Consider the following 14,068-nt stretch of genomic DNA (forward strand, 5'->3'; position numbering starts at 1 on the left):
CCCTGGCAGCCGATATGGCAGTTGCCGCAGCTGCAGTGTCCTGGGCTCCCCTCCATTGCAGATGCCTTGCCAGGTCAGCATATTCTGCGCCTGTGCAAGCGCATGGCCACGCTGCTCATAGTCGCACTCCAGTGGCCGGGAGTGTTCTGCGCAGGCACAGTAGTTCTATACCTGCGAAGAATGCTCCAGGCCACATGAACGCGATCACAAGCAGTGCACCGGAGCTGCGGCAAAGGACATATCGGCTGCCAGGGGCTGGAGGAAGCCCCGGGTAAGTCAATCTTTATTTTTTACCTGTTTTTCAGAACAGAATCACAAATGTTAATCTCCCCAGTGACATACACTGAATGGTGAGGGACCCCAAGGAACAGTATTAGCTGGGGGGACACCTGGGGGGGGGGGGGGGGGCCCTCAGCGGTTCTAGGGCATACATGCCATTAGCCATACATACCACCATGCACTTAACCCTGTCCAATATATAATGTCGACCAATTTCCTAAGAAAATCTATTTAAATTATGATCTGGCAGCCATGTTGGGATATCGATCTTTGGCAGATTCTTTTTTAGTGAATGAATCTGTTGGGGAAAATCGGATTGTGTCTGCGCACCATAAGACTTACCTTTAAAGGCTGTGTAACAAAAAGACTCTCAAAGAATGAGATTGCCATTGAGATGAGCCACTTGATGGAGCTGTCCTTGCCATAATGCAAGCCATACAGCATTGTAAAGAAGCCGGATACCCCGCTGGTTGCTGCCACCAGGAACCAGCCAATAAAGACAAACCACCAGGGCAGCCCCTTGGTTGGGGTCTTCTTCTTATCCTCAGAAAGACTGCCGGCAGATGAGCAGCTACAGAGCAATCACAAGACACAGACAATTCAATGAAATTAAAGTATTTAACCAATATCCTCTATGCCAAGGGTCCCCAAACATTTTGGGTCGAGGGCCGGGTGAACATACTTCAGACTGCTGGGAGGCCGGAGTATACATGAAATGATGTAGAAGTCTTTGCGGGCCAGACAGTGAAGCATACCCAGGTGACAAACTGCAGTCCAATTGGCCAGCAGAGCACTGTCATCTGATGTGGAATTTGATTGGAAGCCAGCAAATTACTGCTTTCTGGCTTCCATGTGGATGGGTGGTGCCAGCACTGCTATTTTATATGCGGACCACCAATATTTAAAGATGTAGCTGACCGCATCTATAAGTAATACATTTTGTGTGTGGGGGGCTGGTAAAAAAAGCCTCAGGGGGCCACATTCAGGGGCCTTAGTTTGAGGACCACTGTTCTATGCAGTCTATGTGGTTAAGGACCACAAACAAGAATATAGCTATGTGTGTATTTGCAATGATTGTCACCAGATATGATTGTTCAGGACCTTTTTGGGTGACACTTTAGGAATGAGTGCAGTACAAAGGTGCTGATAGGCTCCCACAATAAGGAAGCATGTCCTCATGTATTGGGAGAGGAGGCGGAGAATAAGCACCCAGTAGCAGGGCCGGGCCGAGGCAGAGGCGAGAGAGGCTACAGCCTCAGGGCTCCGTGTAGGAGGGGGCGCAAAACTCACACAGCTATCATTCCCCTATTGTGTGTGAAGCAGAGAGAAATAAGAAAAGGGGATACATAACAGTGACTGCAAGACTGCAAGCAAGATAACTAGACATTAAGGTGTTGGGGGCCCTGGGGCGCCTCTTAGTCTAATAGCAATCAGTGTGTGACGCTTGGGGTGGGAGGGATGGAGGGGCGCACTTTGGTGTCTCAGCCTTGGATGCTGGAGGATCTTGTCCCGGCTCTGCCCAGTAGCAATACTCATCAGGTATGAGAGATCCAACTGCTCAGTTGCTGAACAGGATGCCAAGAAGGTCACAAGGTACCAGTACATACTCTAGGGGTGAATATTAGCTTAAAGTGAACCTGAAGTGAAAATAAACCTATGAAATAATGAATTGTACATGTAGTATAAATGATAAATAGAACAATAGTAACACAGGAAATATATGGACTTTTTTATTTTCAGTTTTAAAGCGTAATTTTTAAGATTCCATCAGACTTAAGATTCCAAGCAGAAGTAATGACCCTTTGAACCTCCCTGCAGCGAAACCTCATGATCTCCCCTCTCCCTGACAGATATCAGCCTTTTTGCTTCTATTTAAACCATGACCAAATTTGTCAACATGCCTGAGAAGCTCATTTGCATAGATAACAACCTGTTGTACAGCTCCACGGACTATGTTGGTGCTATATGATTAACTATTGATAGCCCTATGGTTCTTCCAGGACTTCAATACTGGCGCTTGTCTCCGAGACTAGCAGAGGTCAGCATGTGTGGAGGACCCGAATGGTGACCGGAGACAAAGAAGACAAATAAGGAGATCTGGAATGGAGAGGGAAAACAGCCTAGTAGGAACAGACACTGTCCTCTCCCACAGGCTTGCAATGATTCTGTGTGTATCCATAGTGTTTGTGGGGAAAAAACATGCCTGTGGGCAACAGGCACTCGCTCCCACTCCGTTCCATTGTAATTGGAAAATGTAAACAGAGCCTATGCTTAACATAGAGTCTGTTTACTTATGCGCTTCCGCCCCTTTGCATCGAAGCGTTTTTTTTAACCAGTGTGAACAGACCCTTAGTAGGGCTAGTACCATATGTGTATATGTTTACCTCATCACATCACATGTCACATGAGGTACGATTTCAGTTAAAGAGAACCAGAGATGAAGCACCCTCATGTATTTTACAATATATATCAATTGGAACATGACAGTGAACACCTACCCTGCTCTTTGTTTCATTCTTCTCTGCTAAATCTGCCTGTTATCTGCCCTGATAAGAATCCCCGACTGAGCATTCAGTCTAGCTTTCACCAGAATTATTATAGCTGAGCCAGTGTTCTGTGATGTCTTTTCAAGCCCAAGTCTGCCCCCTTGTGGCTCTGCTTTGCTGCTTCGAGGATAAATAGCAGGAAAGCAGAACCACATGGGGGCAGACTTGGGCTTGAAAAGACATCACAGAAGACTGACTCAGCTATAATCATCCCTGGCAAAGCTAGGCTGAATGCTCAGTCGGGGATTCTTATCAGGGCTGATAACAGGCAGATTTAGCAGAGAAGAATTAAACAAAGCGCAGGGTAGGTGTTTACTGTCATGTTCCCTCTTATATACCGTATATACTCGCATGTAAGCCGAATTTTTGAGCACAATAAATGTGCTCAAAAGTCCCCCTCTCGGCTTACATGCGAGTCATGTGTGGCTGTGTCACCCCTTTCCCCCTCCATATGCTGCCGGGAGAGGTCTGTCAGTGTCTGTGTGTCCCAGCCCCAGGCAGTGGGTGCTTGTCTGCAGAGTGGAGCGGCCGGGGACCCTTGCTGCCTGCATGAAGTATGCAGACGGTGCAGTAGTGGCTTACCTATCAGCGCCGGGCCGTCTGCATTAAGTATGCTGCCAGGAGATATACCACCATGTGAAAGCAGGTTTCTGCATCCCAGCTGGCGGCTCCGTGCCCACAGGAATGTCACCGGCCACTTGTACGGGATCGCAGCGGTGACGTCAGCGCCGGGGTCTCCTATTCAGCCTGTGACGCTCATGTTGGCTCATCTTTGTGACGCCCTCTAGTGGCATCTTGGTACACAGTGTGCGTGTCTCACAAGCGGAATAGGATACCCCGGCGCTGACGTCACTGCTGTGATCCCGTACAAGTGGCCCAGGGACATTCCTGTGGGCACGGAGCCGCCGGCTGGGAGGCGGAAAGCTTCTTTCACAAAGCGGTATATCTCCTGACAGCATACTTAAAGCAGACAGCCCCAGCGCTGATAGGTACGTTAAGCCACTACTGCATACCCTGCAAGCATGGGGGAGGGGAGGAGAGCATCTACTGCACCTAATATAGGGAGATACGGGGGGCCTAATATAGGGAGATACAGGGGGCACATCCGGCTAAGTAGGCGGGATGCCTAATATAGTGGGCACATATGACTATAGTGGAGCGGCACATATGGCTATGGGGGGGGGGATTTCTAATATAGGGGGCATATTTAACTATGGGGGAAGCCTAATAGGTGGTACATCTGGCAATAGGGGACTGCGTAATACAGGGGCACATCTGGCTATGTGGGGGGATTCTTCATACTTAAGATACACCTGTCTATTTATCCTATGGTGGGGGCTATAGTGGGGAGAGGGCTTACATGCGAGTCAATGACATTTTCCTGATTTCTGAGGTAAAAGTTGGGGGGTCGGCTTATATGCGGGTCGGCTTATATGCGAGTATATACGGTATATGGTAAAATACATGAGGGTGCCTAGTCTCTGGTTCACTTTAAGTCCACTTTCATAAAGTACAGATGTGCAGTGAATGTTGGGTAGTAAAGCTATCATGCCATGCTGGGGGAAGAGGGGGGTAGTAAAGGGGCATTAGTTGCCCTGAATTACCTCATATTTACTCATTGAAACAGACAGAACTTCTAAACAAGCAACAACTACCTGATGCTAAGGTCAGACATACAATGATCTCCCCATATATGATGAGACTGGACAATGACTGCATTCATATATATACTTTCAGGAAGCCAGTATTTGCATAGGGATTTCATTTTCCTTCTAAAAGCATGGCCTCATCGTGGTGGAAGGGTCCAGTTCGAAATACTTTGCATGCAAACTGTTTGGGAAGCTAACATCCTCCATTAATTTAGTGCATCTGTTCTGAATGTAGGATGTGTACCCTGCCTATGATTAGGCTCTGCACACCTATGCTGGTAGTCCTTCAGATGCAGCCTGCTTTGGGAAGCGCTGCCGCCTCTCCCTGCTGTCTAAAAATAATGTGAACATTAGTTGAGTGGATCAACCCAAATATCACTAGATGCAATGCACAGCATCAAGCATACTTGTGCTGAAATAGGGTAGTTCTGTTGAGATGAACAACTGGAAATAGATATTTAAAGAGTTGGAACTTACGTGTCACTGGCAGAACCGGAAGCACACAGCCGATTTTCCAAGATTTCCTTCATATGCTGAACTTGTGACACAGCTATACTGTAACTCCGAGGGTTCTGGAACTGATTGGGCCGTAGAAGTTCCAACTTCCTCTCCACATGCTGGAGCTGCAGGTAGAGATAGCGGCTTTGGTCGCTATGTAGTGTCCTCTCCCACAAATCCTTCACTGGAGTTGGACTCCTTATATCCTCTAAAAAGATAAATACATATGCAAGGGAAAAGGTCTAAAGCTGGCCTCAAGGTGTACATACATTACTCGATTTTCCTGTAGGATCGACCATTCAATTTAATTATTTCATCAGATCGAGGAAATATATAGCGTACTAATTAAGGGCTCTTACACAGGGGACCAGGGTTTGAATCTCGGCACTTCCTGTTCAGTAAGCCAGTGCCTATTCAGTAAGGAGACCTTGGGCAAGACTCTGTAACTACTGCCTATAGAGCTTGCGATAGTGGCTGCAGCTCGGGCGCTTTGAGTCCGCCAGGAGAAAAGCGGGATATAAATGTTATGTGTCTGTGTTTTGTATCTGTGTCTATTATGTTCCATTCTGCTCAATCAATGGAAATTTGGCGATAACTGGTTGAATCGACCCATTAACTCGATTGGGCAGTTAGTACTGCGGAACGCGTGATTATTTAATTCTGAAGTTCATTATCTTATGGATTACTAGATTTTTAGTATTATATACCATATACCCTGCTCTTTCTTGTTGTAGTTTTTCGAAATATGTGTACTAAACCTGGTGCATCGATGGTGAAGGGGCATCTTGTGGATTATGCCCCCTTTGTACCTCATGCCTCCTTGTACCTCTTGTGTCTCCCTGTGTCTTCCTCTGTCCCCCTTGTGTCCTCCTGTCTATCCCATGTGTCTGCCTCTGTCCTCCTCTATACCTCTTTGTGTCCCCCTGTGTCCTCCGTTTGTCCCTCTGGTGTCCTCCTCTGCATGGGCACAGTACAGGGAGGTTAGAGGTTTGTATTGGCAGCATTCACAAGTCAGGAACTCTCTGCATTTGGACTATAAGACGCAGTGACTTTTTTCCCCATTTTTGAGGGAGAAAAAGTGAGTCTTGTAGTCCAAAAAATACAGTAAATTGAAAATGACTTCACAGCCTAGTACACATTTTCAATTATGATTGGCCAATCACTGACCGATTTTATCACCTCCATGTAGTATGAGGGTCAACAGATATTGAGTGCTATAAGGAGAGTATGTAGATAAACTCTCATATTACATATTACATAGAGGTAGTGAGATTGGTCAGTGATTCACCAATCAGAATTGAAAGTGTGTGCCAGGCTTTACTTTGAGAGGTTGGTGAATTAGTGGTTGCATGATTGCTATGGCTTGCAAAATCCATAGAGATTTTTTTAGATAAATTAGAGAAAGTCTATTTTTATCAGTTTTTTTTAATTTTCATTACAATTTTCAGAGATTTCTTGGAATGTTTTAGTAAGTATTCCCATTCCATTCCACGCCAGCTATACAGCCATACTAACATATTTAGCTTCTTCACCATTATACCAACTTACCATGTAAATCCACAGAGCCCAGGCTGAGATTCAGAGACCTCTCCTTCTTACTGTCATCATAGAACTCTTGGCTGACTCTGTTCTGCTTGAGGATGATGTCTTCCACCAGTGACAGCAGTTTATTGATGTCAGCTGACTTCCCCAGATCTATTTCTGGTAATGGGGTCTTCTGGGCTTTAAACAAGGAGCTGGCAATTCTCCTGATGTCCTAAGAGGAACATTGTACAGCTAGCATAATATTATAAGCATCAAGTATTTACTGGGCTCATTAAAAAGTAGTCTGTAATAGATAGCGGAGATGCCGCCGCAGCGGTGAGCGGCATGGCGGCTGTCTCCGCGTCTCAGCCAGCAGCTTTCGCCGCGCAGTTACATGGTGGAGTTTTGCCTGGTCCGTCAGTTGCACATAGACTGAGGGCTACGCGCGCGCGCGCACGCCAGGTGACAGGACCTTTATGCGAATAGAAGGGGAGTCAGCTGATCGGCCGGTCAGCTGACTCCAGCAGTGCTCCTGGTTGGTTAAGTTACAGGGCGGCGCTGTGGGGCGCTCTCAGAATATATAGGACCTGCCTGTCAGTAGCTCCTCGTCTGCTGTTGCAAATGCTACGTGTTAGCACTCAGACCTTAGTCAGATCCCAAAGTGTGCTAGAACAGTGTTTCTCAACATTTTATTGGTATGTACCCCCTTTAAAACCCGTGTACTCACCAAGTACCCCCAAGCATAGTAACCATTATGACAAGTACCCCTTAAAAAATATATATTGAATCGTAGTGCATGATAATGGTTCTAAACAACTTCCAAGAATTTACTATTGCTTTTAATTAGCTAAAATACTAATTTGGTGTTGTTTAAATAAGATTTATAATTTTCTAAAACTCTAAATTGGTTATTCTTGGTTAAGTGTATCAAGCCCGAGTACCCCCTGGAACCATCACAAGTACCCCCTGGGGTACACGTACCGCATGTTGAGAACCTAGGTGCTAGAACCAGCAGGAGCTGGGGATCCACACTTAGTCAGATTCTGTTGATAGCTAAAGTACTAATTGAATTGTATTATTTGTTATGACCTTCTGCTAGCCTTGACTACTCTTCTGCTTACTGATTCTGTGCTTCTGCCTATCTGATCCTGTTGCCGACTCAGCCTGAACACTACTCTGATTTAAGCCTTCTGTCTTTGTACCGTATCTGTCCGTTTGTTTCCGAATTTGCTTGTCTGACTCTCCTGCCCTCACCAGTGAGCCTAGTCCCTGGTGAGGGATTTTCTGTACCTGCTCCTCAGGTGACCAGTAGCTGCAGTACAGTCTTAATCACCTGCTCCTCAGATGACTAGCAACTACGGTACTGTCCTCATCACCTGCTCCTCAGGTGATTAGGAGATGCAGTACAGTCTTGATCTCCTGCCCCTCAGGTGATCACCTGTTGCAGTACAGTCTGAATCACCCGCTCCACGGGTGATCAGTATACGTTGTCTTCTGTGCACCACCCGCTCCTCGGGTGAGCTGATTACTAGTTCATCTGCATCTCCAGCTTGCTGGAGTGCTGATCCCTGTGTTCTATAGAGATATATCCCTCTACCAGCTTCTCTGGGGAGTTGGTATCTCTATCTGTATTACTGTTGCACCACACACCTATCTTTACATCTGGTGGTCCTGTGTCTCGCTATACTCGCAATATTGGTGATTCTGCAGATCACTACATAATCAGGTATAGTATCTGTATTATTGGTGATACTGCAGATCACCAATAATCAGAAAATCTGTTCTTGCTGACACCAATCGTTACATAGTCAAAGATACCTTCAATTGGAAACTGTTCCATGAAGCAATATAGTGATTCTGTGGAGGACCACAACTAGAGATGGTATAAATGTATACACAAGTATGCATCATGGTATTGCACCAATCAAAATCAGCTACTTTACTTACTGATATCTATATAAAAACAAAATAAGGCTACAGTTACTAAAGTAGCAGAATAGTCTTTATGTGACTGTCTTTATGTGACTGTTTCTGTGAAGGAGAAGAGGATCTATCCTTGACACGGCAGCAGAGGTGGTTGGAAAAGGATTGGCTATCTTATGTGGGGCGCCTCCAACTGTTTCTTCACTCTGCAGCCAAAGAGATTAGCAAGACTACCAGGCAACTGGTGTCGTTTAAAAGTAAGTAAATATGGCTGCCTCCATAACCCTCAGTTCAGGTGTACTTTAACTACTTAAGGACTGCGGTGATTGAAATCTACGCCCTGTTTTGGTGGGCTCTTGGCTGGCAGGACGTAGATTTCAATCACCGCCCACAGCGTGCATTTGTCATTTCCGTCGCTTTCCACCGATCACGCTGCTCCTGACCGGCTCACATGACTCTGCTGTCATAGAGATGGCAGAGTCTATGTCAGGAGGATACCGGCGTGTGGCGGTGATTGCGGCGGGTATGCTCGGCAATTCGTCGGGATTCCGTCGGTATTGTACTAGCGGTATCTGGTCCTTAAAGGGATACTGTAGGGGTGTCGGGGGAAAATGAGCTGAACTTACCCGGGGCTTCACATGGTCCCCCGCAGACATCCTGTGTTGGCGCAGCCACTCACCGATGCTCCGGCCCCGCCTCCAGTTCACTTCTGGAATTTCTGACTTTAAAGTCAGAAAACCACTGCGCCTGCACGCCCGTGTCCTCACTCCCGCTGATGTCACCAGGAGTGTACTGCGCAGACACAGACCATACTGGGCCTGCGCTGTGCGCTCTTGAGGACATCAGCGGGATCGAGGACACGGCAACGCAGGTGCAGTGGTTTTCAGACTTTAAAGTCTGAAATTCCAGAAGTGAACCGGAGGCGGGGCCGGAGCATCGGTGAGTGGCTGCGCCAACACAGGATGTCTGCGGGGGACCGTTAGAAGCCCCGGGTAACTTCAACTCATTTTCCCCTGACCCCCCTACAGTATCCCTTTAAGGGGGCAGAGACCGAAGGTACTTAAGTGGTCAATATTACAGATATATTGCTTAGCAATACTATGAACTTAAAGGGAACCCGAAGTGAGAAGAATATGGAGGCTGCCGTGTTTATTACCTTTTAAATAATTGCCTGGCTGTCCTGCGGATCATCTGCCTCTAATACTTTAAGCCATAGACCCTGAACAAGCGTGCAAATCAGATGTCTATGACAAATCTGACAAGATTAGCTGCATGCTTGTTTCATGTGTGTGATTTAGACCATACTGCCAAAAAACCCCCAAAAAAGCAATAGGACTACCAGGCAACTGGTATTGTTTAAAAGGAAATAAATATGGCAGCCTCCATATCCCTCTCCCCTCGGGTCCCTTTAAAGCTGCCTTCATACCTTCAAAACAGCCTCCATAGTGAGGGTGGAGCTTGGTACAAAGGGAGGGGATGACTTCCCGATGGCGGTAACTGAAGTACAGTCTTTTTCCTTCTTCTCTGAGGATTCCCTGCTTGGTCGAGGTCTCACGTTTCTAAAGATCTGAACGATCAGGAGGTTGATGGGGAACATCAGGAGGGAGCTCTCAAATCCGATCATAACTTCCTGCCAGGTGAATTCAATCTTACCTTGAATTACAGAGGCCAAAACTAAATCATAATAGTGCAATGCAAATGGTTTTATCTAACACATTTTAGCAAAAATACAGCAGTCAAACTAGTGGTCTTTTGTGGTTCTCTGGAGTTGTAAGGTAAAATATTATCAGTCCGCACTCTCAAATTCTTACAATAAAAAGCAATAAAAAAATTCTATTTATTATGTTCTCCTGGGCCCATCTTTGCCATTTCCACCACTCCCTGCCACGATCCTGGCTTTCCTGGCAATTAATCGCCAGTTTTAGGAAGTGTTTACAAACAAAAACATGGCCGCTAACCAGGAAGTGATGTTTGTATGTGTATATATATATATATATATATATATATATATATATATATATATATATGACTCACGTTAAGTATACTACAAGTTTTTATTACTTTTTTTTTATTATTTTTATTATTTTTTTATTAGTGAATTATCTGTACTCCAGTCTGGATTTCTCATAGTTCTCAGCATGTCACAGGCAGCTCCCTTCCCCCTCAGAGAGCTCTGTCTGTGAGGAGTAGACGAAGCACACAGAGCCTGCAGGGGGTGTGCATAACTTGTGTTCATTACAACAGAGGCAGCCCATTCCTTCCTGGGTTGACAAAGCTTGACAAAGAAAAGAAGATTAGATATATTATAGAGACAGTGCAACTAGAAAAGGCTGCAGTAATCCAGACCACATTAGAACAGGTATAGGAACTTCTAGGATAGAAGACATAAGGCTGAAAATTTTGTTACAGCGTCTCTTTACCCACTTCAGCCTAACTGGACGAAAATTTTCGTCCAGTTAGGCTGCGCGCACTCCCGCGGGCCCCCCGTGCGCGCCCCCGCTGCTGGCCGTTAGCCCACCGATCAGTGAAAGGGTTTATAAATCCCTTTCGCTGATCGGACCCCCCCGGAGAAAAGCCGACAGCGTCTCTTCAGACGCTGCGGCTTTTCTGAGCTCTGGTCTACTTTCTTCTGCCTGGGAGCGAGATCGATCACTCCCAGGACTTTTTGGACTGTGGCCATCTTGTGGCCAAATAGCAAATTACACCAAAAACACATTTTGTGTTAAATAAATACATTTTAATACATTAAAAAACCCCTGTTTACCTCCCACACCAAAAAATACCCACATACAAATTTAAATAAAAAAAATTACAATTAAAAAACAAAAAAACATAAATAGTTACCTAAGGGTCTGAACTTTTTAAATATGCATGTCAAAGGAGTATATCAATATGATTTATTAAATTATAGGCTTCTAAATAGTGATGGACGCAAATTGAAAAAATGCACCTTTATTTCCAAATTGAATATCGGCGCCATACATTGTGATAGGGACATAATTTAAATGGTGTAATAAGCGGGACAAATTGGTAAATAAAGTACATAGGTTTTAATTACGGTAGCATGTATTAATTTCAAACTATAATGGCCAAAAGCTGAGGAATAATGATTTTTTCCCATTTCTTTCTTAACCACTTTGTCCTCCTTGACGTATAAAAACGTCAAGGAGGACAGGCGCGCTCTCGCGCGCTCCCGCGGCCGATCGCGCGCGTGCACGCGCACTCCCGGCCGCGGAGTCGGTAGCCACGGAATCAATGTGTCGGGCTATGGAGCCCGATCATTGATTCCTCTTCCCCGCTGAAAAAGCGACAGCTTCTCTCGGAAGCTTCGCTCTTTCTGAAGCTGTGTCCCTCTAAGCGTACATTGTACGCTTAGAGTGACGTCATGTAAAAAAAATCGAGATTGCAATCTTGTGGCCAAAAAGCAAAACTACAAGTTACATAGTTACATAGTTATTTTGGTTGAAAAAAGACATACGTCCATCGAGTTCAACCAGTATAAAGTACAACACCAGCCTGCTCCCTCACATATCCCTGTTGATCCAGAGGAAGGCGAAAAAACCCTTACAAGGCATGGTCCAATTAGCCCCTAAAGGGAAAAATTCCTTCCCGACTCCAGATGGCAATCAGATAAAATCCCTGGATCAACATCATTAGGCATTACCTAGTAATTGTAGCCATGGATGTCTTTCAACGCAAGGAAAGCATCTAAGCCCCTTTTAAATGCAGGTATAGAGTTTGCCATAACGACTTCCTGTGGCAATGCATTCCACATCTTAATCACCCTTACTGTAAAGAACCCTTTCCTAAATAAATGGCTAAAACGTTTTTCCTCCATGCGCAGATCATGTCCTCTAGTCCTCTGAGAAGGCCTAGGGACAAAAAGCTCATCCGCCAAGGTATTATATTGCCCTCTGATGTATTTATACATGTTAATTAGATCCCCTCTAAGGCGCCTTTTCTCTAGACTAAATAAACCCAGTTTATCTAACCTTTCTCGATAAGTGAGACCTTCCATCCCACGCATCAATTTTGTTGCTCGTCTCTGCACCTGCTCTAAAACTGCAATATCTTTTTTGTAATGTGGTGCCCAGAACTGAATTCCATATTCCAGATGTGGCCTTACTAGAGAGTTAAACAGGGGCAATATTATGCTAGCATCTCGAGTTTTTATTTCCCTTTTAATGCATCCCAAAATTTTGTTAGCTTTAGCTGCAGCTGCTTGGCATTGAGTACGATTATTTAACTTGTTGTCAATGAGTACTCCTAAGTCCTTCTCCAAGTTTGATGTCCCCAACTGTATCCCATTTATTTTGTATGGTGCTAGACCATTAGTACGTCCAAAATGCATGACCTTACATTTGTCAACATTGAATTTCATCTGCCATGTATGTGCCCATATAGCCATCCTATCCAGATCCTGTTGCAATATGACACTATCTTCCTGAGAGTTAATGATTCTGCACAATTTTGTATCATCTGCAAAAATAGCAACATTGCTCACTACTGCATCTACTAGGTCATTAATAAATAAATTGAAGAGCACTGGACCCAGAACAGACCCCTGTGGGACCCCACTGCTAACAGTCTCCCATTTTGAGTATGATCCATTGACCACAACTCTTTGTTTTCTGTCCATTAGCCAGTTCCCTATCCATGAACACAGACTCTTCCCCAGTCCTTGCATCCTCAACTTTTGCACCAGACTTTTGTGGGGAACAGTGTCGAAGGCCTTTGCAAAGTCCAAGTATATCACATCTACAGCATTCCCAATATCCATATTAGCATTCACTACCTCATAAAAGCTGAGCATGTTAGTCAAACAGGACCTGTCTTTAGTAAACCCATGTTGATGCTGAGAAATAAGATTATTTTCTACTATGAAGTTATGTATAGTATCTCTTAGTAACCCCTCAAATAGTTTGCATACAACTGATGTTAAACTTACAGGTCTATAATTTCCTGGATCAGATTTTTTGCCCTTCTTAAATAATGGGAAAACGTGGGCTGTACGCCAATCCACTGGGACTCTGCCAGTTGCAAGAGAGTCACAAAAGATAAGATAAAGGGGTTTATCTATAACTGAACTTAATTCCCTTAGGACCCGAGGATGCATGCCATCCGGGCCAGGTGCCTTGTCTATTTTTAATTTATTTAGTCTTGCCTTCACTTCTTCCTGCGTTAAGTATTTAATATTACAGTTAGAAGATTGAGACTCTTCCGCCTCTGTAGTTTGCAACAGTGCTGTTTCTTTTGTGAAGACAGAAGCAAAGAAAGCATTTAATAACTCTGCCTTACCTTGGTCATCCACCATTGAGTTCCCATCCTCATCCTTTAGGAGTCCTATACAGTCAACCTTTCTTTTTTTAGAGTTAATGTACTTGTAAAACTTTTTTGGGTTAGATTTGATATCCTTAGCGATTTGTTTTTCAGCTTCAATCTTTGCCTGCCTAATTTCTTTTTTACAATTTTTATTGCACTCCTTATAATTGCTTAGTGCAGCCTCTGTCCCCTCCTGTTTTAAGACCTTATAGGCATTCTTTTTCCTCTTCATTTTATCTTTAACCTTTCTATTCATCCATAGAGGCCTTTTTTTATTCCTAGACATTTTGTTTCCATATGGGATATACATACTACAGTATTGATTGA

General features: G+C 44.7%; 1 protein-coding gene across 2 annotated transcripts in view; it reads right to left on the reverse strand.

The window, feature by feature from the left end:
* Positions 1–14,068, reverse strand: part of LOC137539266 (polycystin-1-like protein 2) — a 134,370-nt gene that overhangs the window by 55,548 nt on the left and 64,754 nt on the right. For both annotated transcript variants that reach the window (XR_011024971.1, XM_068261822.1), the window contains 4 exons: positions 9,846–10,072; positions 6,521–6,728; positions 4,952–5,180; positions 622–850 (listed from right to left, as the gene is read on the reverse strand). Coding sequence is in view for 1 of the 2 variants with exons in the window: in XM_068261822.1 (XP_068117923.1) it covers positions 622–850; positions 4,952–5,180; positions 6,521–6,728; positions 9,846–10,072 (893 nt within the window). In the remaining variant the exon portion in view is untranslated. The remainder of the gene's footprint in view (positions 1–621; positions 851–4,951; positions 5,181–6,520; positions 6,729–9,845; positions 10,073–14,068) is intronic.

The sequence above is a fragment of the Hyperolius riggenbachi genome, chromosome 11 (genome assembly GCF_040937935.1).
Source record: "Hyperolius riggenbachi isolate aHypRig1 chromosome 11, aHypRig1.pri, whole genome shotgun sequence".
Taxonomy (NCBI): domain Eukaryota; kingdom Metazoa; phylum Chordata; class Amphibia; order Anura; family Hyperoliidae; genus Hyperolius; species Hyperolius riggenbachi.